Genomic DNA, 21,848 nt, shown 5'->3' with positions numbered 1-21,848 from the left:
TACTTCTCTGATTGACCTGACGGTTTCACAGAAGACAGTCAGGTGTCACAATTCAAGTCCTGTTTTGGTGGTTTCTCTATCTCTCTCTTCCACGTGCACACATTATACATTCAATTATAAATTATTCAAAATTCAGCGCACTGAAATCTTGATTGCAGCATTTTTTTCAAAAAGTTTCAACATCCTGAATAATTTGATAATACTTATATTGATAATGAATTGACACCAATAAAATAGAAACACACTATTTCCACAGACAGTGACTGAGTCTAAATAGGTTAAAGTTCATCATCATACAGTCAGGATTTAACAGGTCATAGAAGTAGCTTTATCCCTTAAAATGTGTTCTCCAGGTCAGTGGATGGTCTTAAAGGTCAGATTTTTATGGTGGATGAACTCAAAAACAAAAAATGTGCAAAAATTAAAAGTGAACACGCTTTGAAAAAATAGACTATATTCCTGTAATCTAAAGGTTCACCTTTCAGACATCATCAGACCATTGTGTGAATAATGGAGCTTTATTTGTTGCTATAATGTGAAATATTAGATTTATGCATAAAGTAGAGGATGTTAAAATGATTAAGTGTCCCTTTACTTTAATGACAAATTGGAAAATAAAAACAAACTATTATTAAAGAAATAAAGTGTTGGCACCCAAAATTTTCCCTAAAACTCCAAATATGGCATAATCTAATGTCATTATCTAACTTCCTTTCCTTATAACTTTAATAAATGTAAACTGTCATCAGAGCTTAATTGCACTTTGTAAAATATATTTTCTTTGGAGAACCTGTTAATACCATTTTTAATAAAGAAGTAGTTCATTTAAGGGACCCAGCTTCTTTTCTCATTTGTCTTCTACTACTTCTCCTGAAAAAGCAAAAGTGACTGATCAAAAAAATGCAATATTTCTTATTAAGAGTACTCGATTAATCGTCAGAAGAATTGATAGAGTACTCAATTACAAAAGAATAAATCGCTGCAGCCCTAATTACATGAGGTTAGCTAGAAAACAAAGATTGGATAAAGGCATATCCTTCTAAAATTGAACTTTTTAAGATGTTTTATGGTCTTAAACTTTAAATGTCCAATCTAAGACTTTTTGAGACTTTTCAAGGATTCCCAAGAACCCTATAATTAGGGATATCAATAAATGTCACAATCTCTGCTGTAAATTGTGTTTAATCGCAGCCTTTATTATTACACTTTAAAATTCCACTCTTTTGTTTTTTTTAACTGTTTTTGTTTTTTGATGTTTACTGTTTTAAACCAAGGTACTGATGGTCCTTAACCAAAGTGTGCTAAAAGGGACAATAAAACATGTGTGTAATAGCGATTGTGGATCGTAATTAATTGTAATTGATGCATTTAATCTTGACAGCCTATTATGAAATATGAAATTCCATGATTTCCAAATGTTATTGTTGTCCATTCTCCCCACCTTGATGACAGGCCAGTAGTAGGGTTGGTTGAGCAGCTTGATGATGGCAGGGATGCCGTAGTGTTGCCTCACAGCGTTTTGTGCTAACTCAGCCTGTTGGTGGCGGGAGGTCAGGTGACGCAGGGCACAAACAGCAGGCTCAGTCACATCTTCCTTCTCCCCGGCGCGCAGAATGGCATGGATCAGAGCCTCCACACCATCGTTCATGGTGACCAGAGATTTATTGTGGGCATTGTTGCATGTGAGGTTGGATAGGATGCCTGTGGAGCAAGTGAGCATGTTGATATCATCTGAACTGAGGAGACCGACCAGCGTCTGCATCAGGTTGTCCATACCCTCCTGGAAGCAAGAGGACAATGGTTAAAGACACCATGTGTCAGAGTAAGAGGAAAATTTAGAGTGGAGGGGTAATTGTTAGTGTGGACAGACCTGCTTGGTTGCAGCATCAGACAGGTTCCTGAGTGTCCACAGACAGTTCTGCATCAGGCGCTGGCTGGACCCTGTCAGGTGTTTCCCCAGAGCCTGCATCCCACCTGCAGGGACACAGAGGTCAGATCACTCAGCTTTCATAACTTCTACTCTCATGTCACTGACAAGAGCCCAACAAAAGCTGTTCAGATATCAAAAAGCTGACACACCTGTATGACTGCCTTATAAACACACACAGGTGTGCAATCACACAAAAAACACACATTACATACCAGCCTCCACAATGGCGGGTTTGTTGCTGGGGCACACAGAAAGGACTTTGAGCACACGGCTTGTGGTCCACAGCAGTTTCTCATAGTTGTAGTTTCTCATAATGTGGACCAGACCCTCAGGACCCCTGTTAGCGAGGATGATCAACTAGGTGTGGTAACAGAGGGGGACAGAGCGAGACAGGTAGTTTGAGCATGTGTAGGTGAACAGCGCTCATTGAGGAAAGACACGTTTGTAAACTCTCCTTTGTGAAGATCTTTGTACAATCTTTGTACAAGGCATTGACCTGTCCAGGCAGGTAAACAGCAGTTAATTATTCCCAATTTCACTACTTTCTAACCACACCCAAATCCACACTGTGCAAGTTTCTGAACAATTCAGTTCACATGCCACACCCCAAACAAAACACATGCACACACAAGCTCGACAACCTGAATGATATCATATTACAACACACTGCTGGTATGAAGTGAAGCTGTCATTTTGTTACTTAGAACACCGATAAAACACACTACACACACCTTGCTCTCCTGGTTGCCATAGGACAGCAGCTGCAGACAGTCTGTGGTGATGGCCAAAAACTTGGGGTTGGTCTTGTTAAGCAAGGGAACCATCTTCTGCAGGCCATCAGCCAGACGTACGGCCATCTTGGCTCCTTCCTGGTGCAGCAGCAGGTTGTGGAGCGTGGTGATGGCGTAGAAGAGCACAGACTCCATGGGGGAGCTGAGGGATAAAACAGGTGGTTTATGCTGTGTTAATTTGATCAACTAAAACTATGACTAAAACGTTTGTTGATGACAATTTTTCATGAAGAAGATTAGACTTGGTAAAAACTGATCTTTGATGATAAAAAACTTTGATGAGGAGTAAGTTTATTTTTTTGTCAGGGAGAGTAAACTGTAAGCCCTGGGCTGTTGGATGCTCAAAATCTGTGATATATATTCTAAAGTAATTATAGTACTGTAAGTACATTAATATAAGTGTTGAACATTCATGTTAACTTTACAACATAGCTAATAAAAGTAGTTTAGAGAAAATACTTAATTCAACAGAAAGTAATGACTAAGATGTAAGGACTTTTTATTGGTTAAAACTGGACTAAAATATTTTGAGTCTTCTTTGGCTAAAACTAGAAAAACTCGCAAGAGTTAAAATAACTACAATGAGACCAAAACTAGAATGTTTCATGAATGTTTTAATCTAAAGACTAAGACCAATTTCAAAATAGCACCCAAAATGAACAGTCGTCACAAACAGGCATGTCCTGCTACTACGCATTGAGGTAAAATGTGCTCATGGTTGGATGCCATTACTCAGCACATTTCATATGAAACTTAAACAGTCCCTCTAACATCTTTAATGTCATAGTTGTGACCTCAAATCCCTGTTTTTTTGTTTATCTTGAAAGCATAACAGTAATTTCCCCTACATAACAGAGAAACATCACATTCAGTGTGAGCAACAATCCCTCCAATAAAACCCCTTGTGTTAGTGAGCTGTTTGTCTTCTGGCATAACTCACAGTCAATTTTGTGGCAAGAAGTAAAAAAATGTGTAAAAAATGAATTACAGCCAAGCAAACTGCCATGCAAAACTCATTTCAAACTGCATGCTCCCATTTAAATGCTAATAATGTCTACATGATGTACTACACATATGCAGTTCTACTACTTTTCTAGGCCTACAATATTGTAGAGATCAGAGGATTCATATTTTCATATCAAAAAAGAACTTTGATGATGTACACATTGATATCTGTGGGCAAAATATAAATCAAATTTAAAGAGCAGATGCTAGATTGCAAAAAAGGATTTAAAAAGCACTGTCAACCAACACCAGCAGATAACACTGCACCCCAAACCATCACTGACTGTGGAAACTGAAAACTCTGGACCTAAAGGACCTTGGATTCTGTGCCTCTCTGATCTGCCTTTCAGACTCTGGAACCTTGATTTCCAAATGGAATTCAAAATTTAGTTTAATCTGAAAACAGGACTTTGGACCACTCAGGAATGGTCCAGTTCTTTTTCTCCCTAGCCCAGTTAAGAAGCTGATGGCATTCTTACTACATTTATCCCTTCCAGTCACCTTTCCATGAATAAGCTTTGATACAGCCTCTGAGAACAGCCTGACCTTTCAACAATGACCTTCTGTGGTTTACCCTCCTTTTTCAGGGTGCCAATGATTGTCTCCTTATCAAGAGTCAAGTTTTCCCCTTGCTTGTGGTTGTGTGTACTGAACCAGAGTGACAGACTATAAGCTCAGGAAACCTTTGCAAATTAGACTTTTCCACGATATTCTAATAATTTGAGATTATAGATTTTTGTGAGCAGTAAGCTGTAATCATCAAGATTAAAAGAAAAAAGTTTTTTTTAAGTATTTCACTATTTGACTTTGTATATAACAAATCTAAAATATATATTGAAGTTTCACTGTTTTAATTAAATCACAGGTAAGAATAACTTTTTCATGCTATTCTGGTTTTTTTAAGCTATACTAGAAGTAAAAGTGTCAAGGGATAACATTTCATGGGATTTGGCTTTCTGAAAATTACAAAAAAAAAAAAAAAAAAAAGACTGATTGATCTCAAGGTACATTTTTAAATTTCCATACCCTAAAAAAGAGAACAAATAGAAAATTTACAAGCAATAAGATAAGGATCATTTTTGTCTCTCCATCAAGAATTACCTGAGCATGCGGACCAGAGCAGGGATGCCCCCAGATTTAAAGATGGAGAGCAGGCCCTCTCTCTGGTGGGACAGGTTGTGCAGGATGCTGGCTGTGGCCCTCACTGTCTCCATGTCACTTGTGTTTTGCATCGCTCGCACCACTGCCGACACCATCTGTGGGGACTGCATCATCACACGTCGAGACGCATCCTTGCGTGTGAGCTGGTTGACAATCTGTGCTGCCTTGCTGACCACCACCTGGTAAGAAATATGATAAGGTGTTCAGTGGCTTTAATTTGCTGTTCTTGGTTTCTATTTGTCGTCTATGGTAGAGCATTACATTAAGGTGGCTGCCTCAAATAATCCTAACAAGTTTCACTCTTGCTGCGGTAAGTGAATAACACAAGCCTCTTTCAACAAACCCAATTTAATTATCTCTTATTATGTGGATCTCCATCCAGTGACAGCTTAATTCAGAGAAAATTATGCTGGTCTCAAAGTGTGTGTATAGGTGGGATTCAGCATTCATTACCGCGTCTTCATCATTGAGCAGTTTAGTAAGCTCAGGCATGGCACGGGTGGCCAGCTCAGCATCGTCCTGGTAGTTGATCAGATGGATGATAGCGTCCTTAAGCATCTGAGAAGGCTCTGCCAGCTTCTGGACATTGGTCATCTGGGACGGGTCTATCTGAGTTGACACGATGGTGGTGCCTTTCACAATAGTCTCTGGGAACATTGCCTCGCGTATTCTCATTGCTCGGGTGAACTCCATCTCTGTTGAGAGGAGAGACGATGATATTAAAAGTTATTGTATATGGAGCTCCTGCTCTACCATCTGAGCACACAGGTCACACGTTACAAAGGCAAAGACAAGGGTATGTGTGGGCCCTTTTTGTTGTTTTACCTGGCTCTCCTTTCACGACAGTGGTTGTCACAGTGTACTGCTTGGAAGTGGTGATATCGTCATCATCTCTAATTGTGTTGGCTCCAGACTGGATGCCAGAGTCAACGGTATACCTTTTCTCCTGCCACTCTGTGACCTTTGTGTAGCCACTATCAGCCCCTTCCACTGAAGAGCAGGAATAAAGGAAATGTGGGTCACTTATGCACTTCAGTGCAAGGTCACTTATTAAAACATTTGACATATCAAGAATGGATTTTGTGGGCAATTCTTCAAAAGGTTGAGGCATGTCTTTGTTTATTACCTCCACCAAGGAGGTTATGTGATTGGCAGAGTAAGTTTGTTTGTTAGTTTGTTTGTTTGTTAGCAACATAACTCAAAAAGTCATGGACGGATTTTCATGACATTTTCAGGAAATGTCAGAAATGGCATAAGGAAGAACTGATCAGATTTTGGGAGTGATCCAGATCACCGTCTGGATCCAGGAATTTTTTGAAGGATTCTGTACTATTGGGAGATAGGGCTGATGGCAGAGGTCTGCGCTCTCCGAGTGCTTTTCTAGTTACCATATCAAAAAATATTTGATTTTTTTCTGTGTTTTATCTCTTAATGTCATGTAGCAACCTTCTACATAACACAAAAGACCAGTTTTATAGAAGTCACCTTTAGTTCTTGTTTTTATCTGGGAAGTGAATTCAATATGAAAACTTGAAAACAATAGTTGGAAGCAGGAGAGGTCAAGATCAAAACGCTCAGTACTCTCTTTTACAAGTACTATTAAAAAGTGAGTTGCAGACAAAAAAATGATCATAAAATTACACAATTGAAGATCAAAAGGAAATCTCTGTTAACCGATTATGCATTAATTATTGAAAGAATATGAAATATGCTGTGAATGCATTAAAACATTTTTTAAAGAGATATGAATAACTTACTCATTGCCATCCTTGCTTCCTGGTATCAAAAAACACTGAGGCAAACCTAAAAAAAACACACACACACAAAAAACACAATTTATGATTCAGGGAAAGACTTTTCTGACAATACAATTACAAACGGTTCTGCTTCTGCATTAATATATGATAATTCCAGTGCCGTCTCTGCTTTACAGAATGATGTCACTCAGTATTCTTTACACAGGTTGAATATGACAGGATGACCCCCCCCAGCACACAAACACATCCACAGCCTCATGCACCCTGACCTAAAAATGGCAACGCAGAGCAGCAGCAGAGGCTCATGGGGTAAAGGGGCAAATTGGGAGGTGAACCAGCTGAAGACAGGAATGCTAACCAGCCCAAGAGACCTTTCACCCAAGGCCTCCACCCATACAGTCGTTGGAGCAGCCTGCAGCCTAAGCATGGCAGGCAAGAAACCTGCTCATCAGGTTCATACTCTGCTGACTGTGTGTGTGTACAGACAGTGAGCACATGCTTTGTCAAACCCATGTCTCAAGGAAAATGCCTACATTTTACAATCCCTATGTTACAAACATTTATTAAACATTTATTACCTCCGCCAAGGAGGTTATGTGATCGGCAGGGTTTGTTAGTTTGTTAACAACATAACTCAAAAAGTTCTGGACGGATTTTCATGAAATTTTCAGGAAATGTCAGGAATGGCATAAGGAAGAACTGATTAGATTTTGGGAGTGATCTAGATCACTGTCTGGATACAGTAATTTTTTTAAGGATTCTTTACTATTGGGATATAGGGTTAATGGTGGAGGTCTGCGCTCTCTTAGTGCTTTTCTAGTTAAACATGTCTTCTGGATCTCCTCACACTGCTTTTAGCAGTCTTCCTGATCCTGTGAAATTGTACCTGGACAGTGCTCCAGATTGTGTAACTGTAGTGTTGTTTGTCAGCTTTTAAAAGATTTAGTCTTCCTGCAAATCTTTTTCTGTGGTTTGCAGTCCTTACTTACACAGTTTGCAATAATATCAGGGATCAGCAGGCCAGACTTTAGCCCTGGCTGTCTTTTTCCAAACACAAGGTGAAACCCACTAACTAGGCCATCGTTCCCCAACTGGTTTATCTTAAGAGGAAAATTATGTTAAGAATATCAAGATGAGGGCCAAAATATTCCAGTGTTCTCCCCCACTCTACAAATAAGTTATGCAAGATGTTATTTTTGCTTCAACTCCCATTATTTCATAATAAGAGTATGTAGTAGAGGTAGTTTAGCAGTTCTTCTCAAATCCTGCATTAAAATCACACAACAAAGATTTAAAGCAAACACTTAGACAGGTTCAGGTGTAGAAGGTGGTTGATTAGACTGCACGCCTGTAATCAAGCTTGGATCTGAAACATTACTGCCAGATCTGAGAATGCATAAACCAACAGCATTGTTTGTGGAGAACGAGGCAGTAGCTATGGGTGTGGTTTAGCTGTAATGCAAACCAGTAAGCAATGCCGGCTGCTGAATTGATTTCCTCGGATGTAGCCATGGCAGCAGTCTAAACAGAGTTGGACATTTCTTTATTTCAAAAAGTGTAAAAAAAAAAACAAACAAACAAACATTTGAAAGCTTTTCCAGGTGTTTTTTTTTTTGCTCTTCTCTTTAAGAAGCCGGTCAAGAGAAGAACAAATGGAACAAACTGCTAGCAAACAGCAGAGCCATTTTAGCGGTGCTCTGGAGGTGTTCAACTTAATGTAGATGAAGCAGCATTTGAAAATAAAAGTTCCAGGGTACTTTGTCAGTTTTTCTACAAGCTCTGAATAAAGCATGGGAGGCTTGATATATATATGCTCTGGCTCTAGCAGATACTAGCATAAAAAGTTTAATATCAGTATGGGAAGATGTAAAGATTTTTCCAATATTTAAAGCTGATATATTAGCCCAGTTCTATGCTATGATTTATATGTTAAAAACCGGGGTAGAAAGTAACTACTTACTCTCACTCTAACTTCTGTAACTAAGTAGTTTTTCTTGGATACTTAAACTTTTTGAGTAATTTTTGAAATCTGTTCTTTTACTTGAGTTCAATTCTCCTGTACTTCTCCATCTCTGTGGACTGCACAGTAGCACATAGTGAGAGAATGATTCCACATTACATCCTAAAACAGCTGTTGTACACCGCCTGTGTTGATAACATAGAGTTTAACATTTTTGGGTAGATTTTACCTCCATTCTGAGTTATCCAACAGTGTTGGTCCACCAGTGTTAGTTCAACTCTGTAAGCTCTGCCCACTGCAATTTCAAATCTGAAGGGATGTGTGGGGGGAGTTCCCTGCTCTTTGGAAGTGTTTAGATGTGTTCTATATGTGGTTATTTGTGTTTGGGTGTTGCCTATTGAACATTGATCCCTGCTTGGGTTCTTTTGCTCATTTTTCTGGTGAGCTGTTGTTTTCGACACATCTGCACCATTACTGAAGTTATCCATTGAGTTAGAGCTCCTGCATGTTACTTTAGGTGATCCTAAAAGATGCATTGTGTATATTCTTCCTCAGTATGCATTGCCTTGCTGAGGTTGAGTCTCTGCTTCGTTCTTACCAGAAGAGACCCACCTTTCCACAGATTTTAAGGAGTCACTGCAGCTCTATTTAACACTTCAGAAGTGTAGTTTAACTATATGTAGAGTGGACCAACACTGACACTTTTAAAATGTTAAATTTAACTCTTTATAACTTTAATTAACACTGGCAATTATGCTTTGTATTTTACAGAGAGATTTGACTTTAGCTGAAAAAACTGGAGATCTCTTCTCTTGTTGTTTTTGCCAATAAGGAAAGATGAGATTTTATTGAACAACTCCTTGGTAGCTACTCAGTACTAAAAGTAAACTTTAAATAATAAAGTTCAATTTAAAATTTCAATTTAAAATACTGCTCCTTACCTTCAAAGCCCTTAATTCTCTGGCCCCACCCTACCTCACTGACCTCCTTCACCGTCACACTCCCACCCGAAGTCTTCGATCTTCCGCCTCAAACCTTCCCCCCGTGTTTATGTCAAGCACCGAACCTGGGGGGACAGAGCTTTCTGCATAGCTGCCCCTTCCCTTTGGAACTCACTCCCAACCCATATCCAAAACTGCGCGGACCTCCCTATCTTCAAATCACTCCTCAAAACACACCTCTTCAGACTGGCTTTTAATCTGTGACTGTGTTGCTGATTTGCTTGTGTTGACTTTGTTGTTTTTATGGTTTGTTTAATGTGATTTTATCTTTCTGCTTTGTACAGTGTCTTTGAGTTTTATGAAAAGCGCTTTATAAATAAAATGTATTATTATTATTATAAATGAAATACTTTTTACTTTTACTTGGGTAGATTAATAAACCAGTACCTTTACTTCAGTAAATTTTAACCCAAGTAACTAGACTATGACTTGAGTACAACAGTTGTGTTCTTTTTCCACCTCTGGTTTAAAATGAACAGACTATTATTAAAATCTTTTTACTTATGAGGCGCAATTGACCCACAACTATTTTTTTATCTCCACATTTCTGCTGCGTGAATGTCACCCACCACAAAAATCTTCTTCACTATAACATTCTGCATGTGACATATGGCCGACACACAACAATGTCTTCACTGTGCTGCTTACAAGTGTTCTCCGATGTTTGACAGTCAGTGACAAGATTCTCCACTGAGCACATTGCAGGGGTGCATTGTGCCTGAGTACGTGTGTGCATGCTGTTAATGGATTAGAGTATGTGTCAACTTCTGAAGGCACAGCAGATGCATTTAAGACACTAGCCAGGGTCTAAATATGGGAAAGTCAGCAAGCGGAGGCCCAAATAGATAAATAAAGGAAAGTATTCCTCTCCTTGAATCTCTGTGGTAATAGAGCTGGTTATGATTTGATTCCATGCAATAAGCAGCTACACTTATCTTCCGCCTGCACAAATAATAAAACAGGTCTGGACTAAAATCCACAACGTCAAGCTGCTGTGTTGGCACAAATGGAGCCATAAAAACCCATGAATTACAACCTGAACCTCTGCTTACATTCACACAAACACATCTTAACAGTGTGTTGAGCACTGTAATCAGTGCCGATCTTCAGGTTTGGAGGAGCAGAATTTGTACAGAGACGAGCTGCTTTGTCTCATCGCTTTACACTGGAGCTGTTGAAATACCACTCCCTCATCTTTTTGCCCTTAGGCTTTCCATAAGGATGTGTTGTGTTGTACTTCAGTCCCTCAGCTGACCCCGCCCACTTTTTCTCCCCCAGGCATCATTGTTGTTCAGTGGTGCTTGTGCTGGGTTCATTAAAGTTTCTGCAGGCAGGAGGATTGGTCTTGGTCAGCTATTGTTTTTTTTAATCAATGATAGTAAAGAGTGTAAAACACAAAAAAAGTGTAAACTTCATGTTGTTCATTAGTCTTTCATCAGGCCTGTCCCAAATTTCCCTCTGTGGAATTTAGAGACGCTATGTGGAACTCTCCACAGATTTTTGCACTGCTTGTGTCATTTAATCTGCCTTCATTCAACTTAGATCTGCTGCTTTTGTAAAGAATCTGTTATTTTTCTCAGCTTCACAGGGAGAAGTAGTTCAGTGAGTTTCAGCTGTAGTAAGTCTGGCATTAGATCTTGCAGGATCAGGCCATGAAGGACTGTTTGTGCTTGCAGCTACATGCTGTATCACAGATAATGCACTGAGTCATACATGCACAGGCAGAAACTATGCTTACAACCCCGGTGTATGCCTCACTTTAAAATTAAGGTGGGGCTTCTTCTCAGGAAACAAGCATAGGGACATGACATCAAACAACTATTTGTCATCCACTGATACATGATTTGTCTAAGCTGGTTCTGCTTATTCTCAAAGCTTTTCTAGCTAATTAAATCTAAGCCTTCTAACAACTGTTTAAGATAAAACTACAGCATGCACAGCACGTCTACACAGAACTCTCCTGTTCTCTGTAAATCAGGGACAGTGTTTGTGTAGTCTTTGTTTTCCTGGGCGAGGTGGCAAGTTCAGCCAACTGTTGCAATGCTGCGACACACCCCGCATATCGCCTAGGTAACTGAAACTCTGCTCAGGCCATGCACTGTTGCACTTTTATCTGCTGACCCATCTGATGTCTGCAGCTATGCTTGCTTGATTGCTGATAAGAGTTGTTGCCTCTTGGATTTTCAGACCATTTCCTTTTTTTTTCTTTCCCACAAAGCTCACGACTTTTATTTGAGGCAGGAAAAAGTCATTCAATGTTTTAAGTAACAAACAAAAAAAACCTTTCCTGGGTGCCTTTTGACTCAGGTGCTTGTGGTATACTTTGGGTATTTTTCAGCTCTAGCTAAATGCTGTTGCCGTTATTGTACACTTTTAACTGGACTTTGAGCTTTCTGAGTTAATGATTAATGAATCCTTTCACTCTCACTGTACCTTGCTCTGTAATTGTCTTTAACACCATCGTCTAACATCCATTCATCAAACCACAAAAAACAAGCAGCAAAAAAGGGGCTGCACTTTCACAGTCTGACATCCCTCACCTCCCACCACCTTTTTTAAGTAACAGCCTCTGTTAAAGAGGCTGGAAAAAAACTGCACGGTAAAATCAGGAATGCGTATCACTGAAAGCTACCAGTGAACAAGTTGCGACAGACAAGCAGAGATGGATACTGCTCAGTCCTGATGCTGCAACTCTGGTGTGACATTCCACACTAATGTTATACTGCATATTCAATCTGTCAACTGCTCACACGGAAATCTTCTGCTGAAAAGAGCACACTTTTAATACTCTAACCCCAAACTCTTTTAAACTTATCCCACTGACTCAGCCAGATACTCCTGAAACTCCCAGAAACTAGGAAGACATATCAGCTGTGACAATAGATGAATAATATGAGAACAGGTTCTCTCGTCAGCCCCCTTTTCAACCACAGGCATGTTTCACTGGGAGTGTCTCCCCAGCAGTGACTCGCTCTCACTAAGGGTGTGGCAGAGTGTGTGAGTGAACCAGCAAACTAGGTGAGGCTGAATACACCTAAAGGCTTGAGGGGCTAAACTGTGGTGCTGAATCCTCCCATGTACTAATTAAAAGTGTGGTTACACACTCAGAGAATATATCAAAAATGTGCTAGTATCAAGACTTAACTGGACTTTGTTACTCTTTCCTAGTGGGAATAAATTAAGTCAGGGAAGAAGCCCTGAGACACACTCACACATATTCATTATTTTGCAACATGTTTTTTGGCAGGCAGAGATTTAAATAGCTTAAAACCTGTCCTTCGTTCTCTGTTCTGTGTCATGTCTGCCATAAAAGATTAAGCTTCAGTTTTAAAAACAGCAGGACTTAAAGGCAGGTACTCTTGTTTGAAATTTTTAGTTCAGGAAAAAAGGACTGATACTACTCTCTATAGAGCTCAACAGTGCTTGCCCACTGTTTTGACAGCTAACCCTAACCCTGTCCTCCATTGACATTCCTTAAAATATATTCTTACAACATTTTATAACCAGGAACCAAGCCAACAAGCTTCCTGAACACTCATGATGAAAAACATATGATTTGGTGCAAAAAGGGCAATCAAAAATGGAGAAAGGGTATATGTCTGTGTCTATCATTTCTATTTAGTTTTATGTTTTTTTTGCCAGGATGAAAGAACTTCGCATCAAAATCGATTGAAATTCCCTTTTATTCAAGTTTTTCACACTTTTAAGCCATACATATACCTTCTTTTGAAGTTATCTTTATTATAGTGTTGATATTTCAAATAATAATGTTGTAATGTAACTTAGTTTGCATGTATATTGCTTTCTAACACTACGGCACGCATGTTGCCATGAACAGCCAAGTCGTCATTTGCTGGGGTTGTAGACATTTCTACAGTTTCAGCAGGCCTGAGCGATCAAATATATTGCAGTGTAACACAAGGATTTTGGGTACTGTAGTATATTTGGCTGAGATTGCAAATAATCTATGCTTTTTAAAAGAGGCTGAGATCTTATGTCTTCTATGTTTGTGTTTGCTAGTTTGAATGTGGCTTTTTACAGCAGCTTCTTTACCGTGGGGGACTGAAAAGGAACCCTTACAGTAGTGCTGCAAGATTTATCTAATCACAATGCCAGGCTGTGCAAGAACATAATGGCATAAAAGGCTGAAATCATTTTTGTATGAAGCAGTATTTGAAAGGTTTACAAAAAATGGCTGTTGAAATGTTTAGAGGTGAGAAATACACACTCAAAATTATAATTATTCTCCTCTCCTTTCATGATAACCAAGCAGGTAGACTCATGATAACATTTATATATCAGAATCGCAATCCCCCCCTGCAATGTTGTTAAGTATAACAAGAATCACACATTATTACAAAATTGTGCAGTGTTACAATAGAGTGCACAAAATGGGGCAAAATCATAGCCTGGCTGTTTTGGAGGAATCTGTGAACTCTTTGGTAAACACCGACTCCTTTCTAGCATGACAGTTATCCTACTTGATGTTTCCCAGCAGGTTATGCATGTTTTTGTTCATTGTAAGACATTTGTATCAGAAAACAGTAAATTTAATCCCCAACTTTGGTCTCTCTGCTCTGGCTCAGGACCAGGCCGCTGCACTCTGATCAGAAGCATTTTTTTAAATCTGAGAGGATCCTGTTTCTCATAAGCAGTGTGGCTTCAGCTCATTCAATGGACACGCCCACACCATCCAAGAGCAGATTTTACTGCCCAAGTTTTCATGATTTTGAAGCTTAATTTTTAACCTACAATTAAGATTTTTTTCATCACTTTACATGGACTTTAAGTTAAAGTAGGCTGTGCTTATTTTCTTTTTGGCTAGCTGTAGCAGCCTATTTGCTTTATATACATGAAAAAGGCAACAATCTTTGCAATTGTTTCCAATCACCAACAGGAAATAAAATAATCCCCCCCCCCAAAAACTATTCCTATCACTCATTCAAACAAGAACTTCTACTTTTTCTGATAATGTTCCTTTTTATCTGAACATCCCAGCTCTGGTGAAAAATCTTGGCCTCATCTGCCTGTGATTCCTTACAGGGTTGCTGATGTCATGTTTAGGCTGACATGCAAATAAAGCAGATTATGTTACCACACATCTGTAGGGCTCACTACACCATCTGTACAGATCAACTATTTGACATGTAGACTGCCCCCCCACACTAATGTTCTCACATATATGCTCATGACATGCAACTCCACTCCTCTTCTTAACAGTTTCCTATTCCACTTTAACACAGCACCATGCACTCACACAGCTAATGGCCAGCTGAGCCTCCATAGCTGTGGTTGACATTGTGCTGTGTGTTGTGTCTCCAAAGAGTCGGGGTTCAGCTGTCCCAAAGGGATACAGCTTAACACCAACCACTAACCTTCCAGATCCCCGACCACACATCCCCAATCCTACCCTCGTCCCACAATGGCTGTCATGACACTGTAATGGAGGCAGCAGGGTCTCACTAGATAGCTGTTTGTTACAAATCAATAAGGGAGGATGTGAAGTGGTGCACAACTAATGGATTTATTGTGGTGGGTGACAGGAAGAGGTGGTCAACATCATCTGACTCACCAACATTGTTGAGCTGTCCAGTCAAAGGGGAAGTTAATTAGCAGAAGTTGGACTTTCACAACAGTTCCTACATATTGTATATGCAAAATAAATATGAAAAACTACTGTAGGCTGTGTCATGTCATGCACATAGTCCTGGAAGAACATGGCGTCTACTCTTTGAGGGAGAGGATTTGTCAATTGACTGTAACAGGCAGTTGATAAAATCCAGACCATAGCAACACTGGCATGCCAGCAGCTCACAGAGAAAGAACAGACAATGAGATACTGCTGCTGTGTGCTTCAGCAACATGCACACTGATTCAGTCTAAACGTGGCGCTCTCCACTTCCTGTCCTGATCTGGAAACTTTCCCAAAAACATCAACCACAGTCAGCATGCCGATGAATTAAATAAGCAGTGCAATGGTTAATGGTCCCCGATCTGTCAAATGATTTACTAAAGCTACTTTAATAAGTTAAATTAGGTCACTGGATTCAGTATGTTGGCTATAAAGTGTTATGCAGTTGTTTACTCCCTGTGGGACCTCGCTGTGAATCAAAGGAAATGTGAGCTGCCTCTAAGGAGGAGCTCTAGAGCCCTGAAGGATCAGATTACACAAAGCTGATAAAAGAGAAGGGAATGAGTAAAAAAAAAAAAAAAAAAGGGTGTATCTTTCCACTGTGGTGATAAACCCTTATTTGCAGAGGCATAAAATTCGTCAGTCTATTACATGTCAGATAATATGAGAGGAACAGAGAATTGACTTCCATATCAGGAAACAATGCATCATAAAGATGCAAGATAAAAATTTAGAAGTCAATCAAGAAGTCAACGGCCAGGCTAGAAAAAAAAACATTCAACATCTGATGCCCAGTAACTTGTTTTAGTGCAGGTTATTTGTCTGTGGACCTACTGTAAGTAGGATGGTCCAACTTCCATGTTGTTTGGTGGATGGTAGGAAGGAAGAGGACTGACCAAGTCTTTACTACAGCACAGAGAGGTTTCTGTGTCGCTTTGTTTGGGTCAGAGAGGAAAAGAGTAGTTGCATTGTCCCATTGGCTGCTGTCACAGTGGAAAGGAAACCGGGTCTCAAGTGTCCCCGTTGGATGGAACCAAAAAGGCTGAAGCACATCAAAATGCCTCTGTGTGGTTGGTGGCCAAGTTTAGTGGCCAGTGCTGCATCCAAAGCATCGCTTTAAGGCCTGACAGGGACTTATTTCTTAAACTGCAACTGCTACGCATCGGTGTGCGCCTGAGTACTGAGGCGATGTGACAGATGATTAATTTTTTAGGGAGATTAGAGGCACGAGGGAGCGGGAGGGGGTGCTTTAGAGAGAAGGGGTGAAGTCTGATGGGGGGCCAAAAGAATACAGCGCTCCTCTGAAACTGCTCAAGTTCATACTTTCTTTACAGTAACTAAAAACACAACAGTACCATTATATCTAGATGAGTCTTAAGAATGAAAGCTAGCATTAGCCAAAAAATGAGTGGCTTGTTCTCACAAATATAAGGCAATTTGCTTCATATGCTTCCGCAACAATCTCAAAAATGTCAACTTCTGAGGAGCAAAATAGCAAATAAAGGAGAATTACAGCCTTGACCATCTAAGAAGCCCCAGAATTTTTCAGTTTATCCAATGTTTTCTTAAGTATTCACAGCACAGAGGATTGCTCAACTTTCACAACCAGGGAGAGCATGAAACCCAAACAAAAAAACTCAACCAAAAGCCAAGTTATGACAGTGTCACTCAACACTAAGGAAATGCAAAACTCCATGAAGACGCGCACATACATAAAACAAGTTGGACTCTCTGGTGATTTGCTTTCCATTTCAACCACACCCTTGCCTTCCTCATGCTCCTCAATCTCTCACAGAAGTGTTGTAATTAAGGCACAGGGAGGAGGAGGAGAAAAACAGACACCACAGGCCTCATCAGAGTCACTACGCTGAGAAATACAACTCAGCCAAATCATCCAACTGTGAAAACCTTATCTTTTGAGTCAGAGCAGGAATCTAGTTCACTCCCTCCCCTGCTTCAATTTGCCGTCAGTAATGAAAAAATTATCATTTGTAATGTATTCTGGAGAAAACAGCAAGTTTCAGCTATTTCCAGCTTGCTTCTTGGAAGGGTGTTTTTGAACAGAGCTTTGATGGGAGCTGACATGAAGTGAACGACCTGGCAGACGTTCACACAGACTCAAAAGTGCCAGTGATGGGGAGGAACAGCCATTAGGCCTGCAGGGTTTTAAGTAAGGGACATTTTTCTTGTCCTCCTCCTTTGATAAAACCATGAGAACTGTTGGAGGTAAATAATTAATTCCAGTGGCTGTCATTGTAAGAGTTCAGCTGTCCAGAGTCAGCTCTACTTGCTCAGCATTATATGGCTGTGCTCAGCTAGAAGCTTCTGATTTTATCTTTTGTTAGTGACAGCAGAATCTTTAATACGAATGCATGTTTTTCTGACTTTCCTGCAAATTATTCATCTACCATATTCATCCTAAACAAAGAGAGCCCAAATTATTCTGCAAAAATTAACAACCCCTCTCTGTTTAGACCTAGCATTATTTTGTATCTGCCGTTTAAAAATCAAATTAAAGTTGCCCATTTTTGTGTTACCCACTGCAACTTCTGGTGGTTTTGACCTTTGCTTGGATAAAATACTGATAATAATACTAGAACACTGAGTGTCTGGGAGACTGGTTTAATAAATCTGCTTTAGTTTGATGATAGAATTGTCTGAAGATTTTCTCTAAAGCCTCTAGAAGAGGACCCCTGTGGTGATTTTGATGCTGTCCCACCAACTTGCCTCTGACTTCAAGCACAAAGACCCTGATAGAAGCTAAAGGGAAACTTTATCTCAGTGAATCCCTTTCTCCATGGGAACGGTAAAACACAGAGGAGGCCTGGTGTTATGAAAACACAGAGCAGGTCACCAGAAGTGTGCACTGAGAGGCTGAAACCGAGCCCATGGAAAGTACTCAGTCAGGGACCAACAAACCGAGACAAAAACGAGGTATGACAGTGAATCCCAACAAAGAAATCCTTAAACAAAGAGGTCAGGATATATGCCATACAGTAATCCCCTTTGCAAAGTGTAGACCTATTTATAAACTGAAGGATCTCCTGGCCTCTTGCTCTGCTAATGTAGGACAGTATCACGGAATTAAGCAGGAGGGGGGAGATAATCACTGTGCTACCACAGCTGTAGCTGCGAAATCTACAGTAAGCCCCCTCCTACTACCCACGCCTCCAGCCCACCATCCAGCCGCCCCCTTCCCTGAGGGCACATAGAAACAGTTTTTGAACCAGCGTGCTCTCTGCTGCTCCACTGCTTGATGACACAAACCCAGGATGAGCTTGGCAGAGGGCTGACTGGCAGAAAGTATTGGCACCATGTCCTATTCAACATGACACACATTGAGCAGCTTCAGCTGGACGCATTGGACTAGAAACAAGATGAACACCACAAACTTGTTCAGCACTGCTCTTAGTGTTTTGTTGTTGTTACTTAATGATAATGAGAACAAAAAAACAACATATAATGCAGGTTAGTGCTTCAATGATGTGCAAAGTCTCAGCTATGAAAAGCTACTTGACCAATAATTTAATTGTGATCGAATGCAACATTTCAGGAATTAAAGAGCAAGAGGAAATCACAAATGACTTCATCAAATTTGACAGTCATTTAAATGGATGCTGATTTTAATTATTTACTCATAAAATCAAATGATATAGAGTTGTTCACCTGACGTCACTTATCATGACTGAAAAAACGCTGTCCTATAAAATCTGATGGATCTGCAAACTGGAGTCATGACGTAATGGAAGTTTGACAACACCTGCAGACATCACGTCTGGCATGAACAGCTGTGTAGGAGTCTTTGCTGCTATAGTAACACTTACACATTTTAGGGATGCGATTAATAATTCATTGTCATACATTACACAAGGGTATGAACATGAACTCATTTCCCCCCAGCAAAATGAGCTCACACTGCTCAGCATTGTTTAAGCTTACATTTTTAAAATAAGACCTTAGGAGTGTCACAATACCAGACTTTAAAACTTTATCAGGACTGTAGAAACAAAAAAAGGTGGATACTTGTTTTAAAACCATGGCAACATAGCACAAGTAATAGGCAGCAAATATTTTTCAATTTCTTGTTTTTCATTGCCACAAAATAACTAACTCCTGCACATTTTCTCACTTGCACAGCACAGTTAGTCAAAAATACAACTTACAACCTGCAATTTGATACTCTTCTACACCATGGATCATTAAAATAATCAATCATCTTAAAAATGTGTGGTATCAAAACAGACTGAAACTTTGACAATCTAGTTAGGACTGCAGCACATGGTTGACACCATTTCTGCTAATAAACTTTCAGGTTAATAACCAGTCAAAAAATGTTTTAAAACTTCTAGGTAGGTATTTTCAAATTACGTTCTACCCAGCAAACAACACAAAAATCTAAACTAATATCATTTAGTAGAAATAGGCCAAATGAATGATTAAAAACAGACTAAATACACAGCAAATCTGATACCTTTGCATTTTCTCTCTCAGAAATCATCCGTGTGAGTCATAGATAGTTGAAATGAATGCACATTAATTATTGTCAATACATCTCTTTTATGTCCTATGAGTTAGCTGGAAACTAGGGCTGTCAAGATTGATAGAGTTAATCACAATCCACAAATAATGCACAATTTTCTTCAATCACATGATTTATTGTGTCTTTCAGCACACTTTGGTTATGCACTACAGCACCCTCCTGCATCCACAGTGATGCAAAATAAGTTCAACACAGCTCCTTAATGTCTCCTTTCACTTAAAAAACTTTCAGACAGCTCAGTGGGTATGTCAAAAGTCATCTGAAACTTGTGCTAATAAATACTTACCTTTTTACTGGCCCCTTATTGCCTTTGAAATCAATGACAAGCTCTTTTTTCTAAGGCTTAGTTCATTTTAAAATCTTCAGTCTACCTGTAAAAGTAGTCTGTGTCCAAACAGGAAGATAATCAGCCTTTGTGTAAGGCTGTAGAAAAATCCCTAGCTACACAAAAAACAATTCTGAATGCAAAATATTGGAATTTTAGGATAGATAAAAAAGATATGATATATCGCAATTAAATACACAATTTCCGGGTTTAATCGCGATTAAAAACTTATATCTTTTGATAGCTCAGGTGGAAACCTAAATAGTAAGAGTTGCCTGGCCAACAGGTGTCCAACAAAGTTCATCCGAAATATTGTCATAATCCAAAGATATCCTCTTAAACCCTGAAAAGGGAATGGTCTCTAATAGCCAGACCTAGGCTACAACTCTCTCTCTTCACCTGCCTCTCTCGCACGCGCAAACACAGGCGCGCACACACTCTGACACCGGGACTGTATTGACAAGTGACGTCAAGTTGAATGATCGATACTAGGGCAATAAACGTTGTTCAGTTTTATCAGAGAGGGTGTCATCGACACTTTTGACAATAAAAACGTTCAGTTCAATGAGAGGAAGCAAACTTTTGATGTCAGTAGAGCTCGCGCGTTGACGTTACACCGAAACAGCAGGCAGCAGTGGCCACTTTGAGGCATGCGGAAATGAATTCCAAATATGAGTCCTAATTTGCAACCATTTTGGAAAAATAGGCTTCAAAAGTGTGGCGACACATTACCTCACACAAATAAACACTTGTGTACAGAAAGCGGGACTGAAACTACAACCCGAAAAAAGGGGGAAAAAATAACACGTCGATGACAAAGACACTAAAACCAGTTTAAAAAAAAAATTCAAGCGAATAAATAATGTATGGACAAGGTTAAAATAATCTTACCTGTCGAAACACACGGAAATGTGTTAGTTTATTCCAGTTTCTGTTGTCTTTTTCGGTACGGGACACTTCTATGTTTTTCTCCCTCACTTCTCTCCACTCTCTCCGCTGCTGCTGCTGCTGGCCAACAGTCCGACAAACCTCTGAACAAAAATGAGTCAAAGAAGCGTCACCTCAGCTCAGACTCCGCCCCCTCACCCCGACCCCACCCTGCCACAGCTCCACACACACAGGGTGTTGGTTCTTGTATTATCGTCGGGAACTGTAGCGTAAAATGTAAGCGGCATGAAACTCTTTATTTCCTAATACTACCAGAGGTAATAGGCTACAGCTTGTCCAATGTCATAATAAATTTAGAAAAGAATATCAGGGACAAATCCAGGTCTACCCTATAGTAGTTATAGCCTACTATAGGGGAGACCAGGAGAGGCTGTAACGCTCTCTACTCATGATTAGTACATCTGGTAGGCTAGTAGAGGGTGTTCCATCTACCACTTTTGGAGCAGATAATCCGTTTGTGCATGAAAAATCATTAGGTCTTATGGCTATTATCTAGGAATGTAATGTTTTTTCGGGGTCACAGTTTGGTGCACACATAGATATATATAGAAGAGTAGATAGACACGCGCCTTTGAGCTGTGTGCCTATGGTGAGGCGAGGCTAAGCTAGTTGGGGCAAAAGTGTCGGGGCATTCCATGGTTGTAGATGGCACGAAAACTAAAACAACATGGATGCCTGCACATTGTGCTGCATACGGTTGCACACTACACCCTACGTTTGAAACAAGGAAACTGGAAATAACCTTTCATAGGTAAAAATAGTTTTTGGCTCTTTTTTCATTATTAAATCTTGTTGAGA

General features: G+C 39.8%; 1 protein-coding gene across 1 annotated transcript in view; it reads right to left on the bottom strand.

Annotated features, from left to right (window-relative positions):
- The window catches only part of jupa (junction plakoglobin a), a 30,806-nt gene extending 9,680 nt beyond the window's left edge, over positions 1-21,126 (bottom strand). Inside the window, exons 1-9 of the mRNA XM_041785408.1 lie at positions 20,994-21,126; positions 6,645-6,690; positions 5,713-5,877; positions 5,341-5,582; positions 4,828-5,066; positions 2,662-2,863; positions 2,143-2,287; positions 1,871-1,974; positions 1,442-1,780 (exon numbers count right to left, since the gene is read on the bottom strand). Coding sequence (XP_041641342.1) covers positions 1,442-1,780; positions 1,871-1,974; positions 2,143-2,287; positions 2,662-2,863; positions 4,828-5,066; positions 5,341-5,582; positions 5,713-5,877; positions 6,645-6,654 — 1,446 coding nt within the window. The 5' untranslated portion in view covers positions 6,655-6,690; positions 20,994-21,126. The remainder of the gene's footprint in view (positions 1-1,441; positions 1,781-1,870; positions 1,975-2,142; positions 2,288-2,661; positions 2,864-4,827; positions 5,067-5,340; positions 5,583-5,712; positions 5,878-6,644; positions 6,691-20,993) is intronic.
- Between the last annotated feature and the right edge of the window lie 722 nt (positions 21,127-21,848).

This window comes from Cheilinus undulatus, linkage group 4 (genome assembly GCF_018320785.1).
Source record: "Cheilinus undulatus linkage group 4, ASM1832078v1, whole genome shotgun sequence".
NCBI lineage: Eukaryota > Metazoa > Chordata > Actinopteri > Labriformes > Labridae > Cheilinus > Cheilinus undulatus.
The sequence above is the reverse complement of the archived record's forward strand: the minus strand, read 5'-3'. Positions and strand labels throughout refer to the sequence as shown.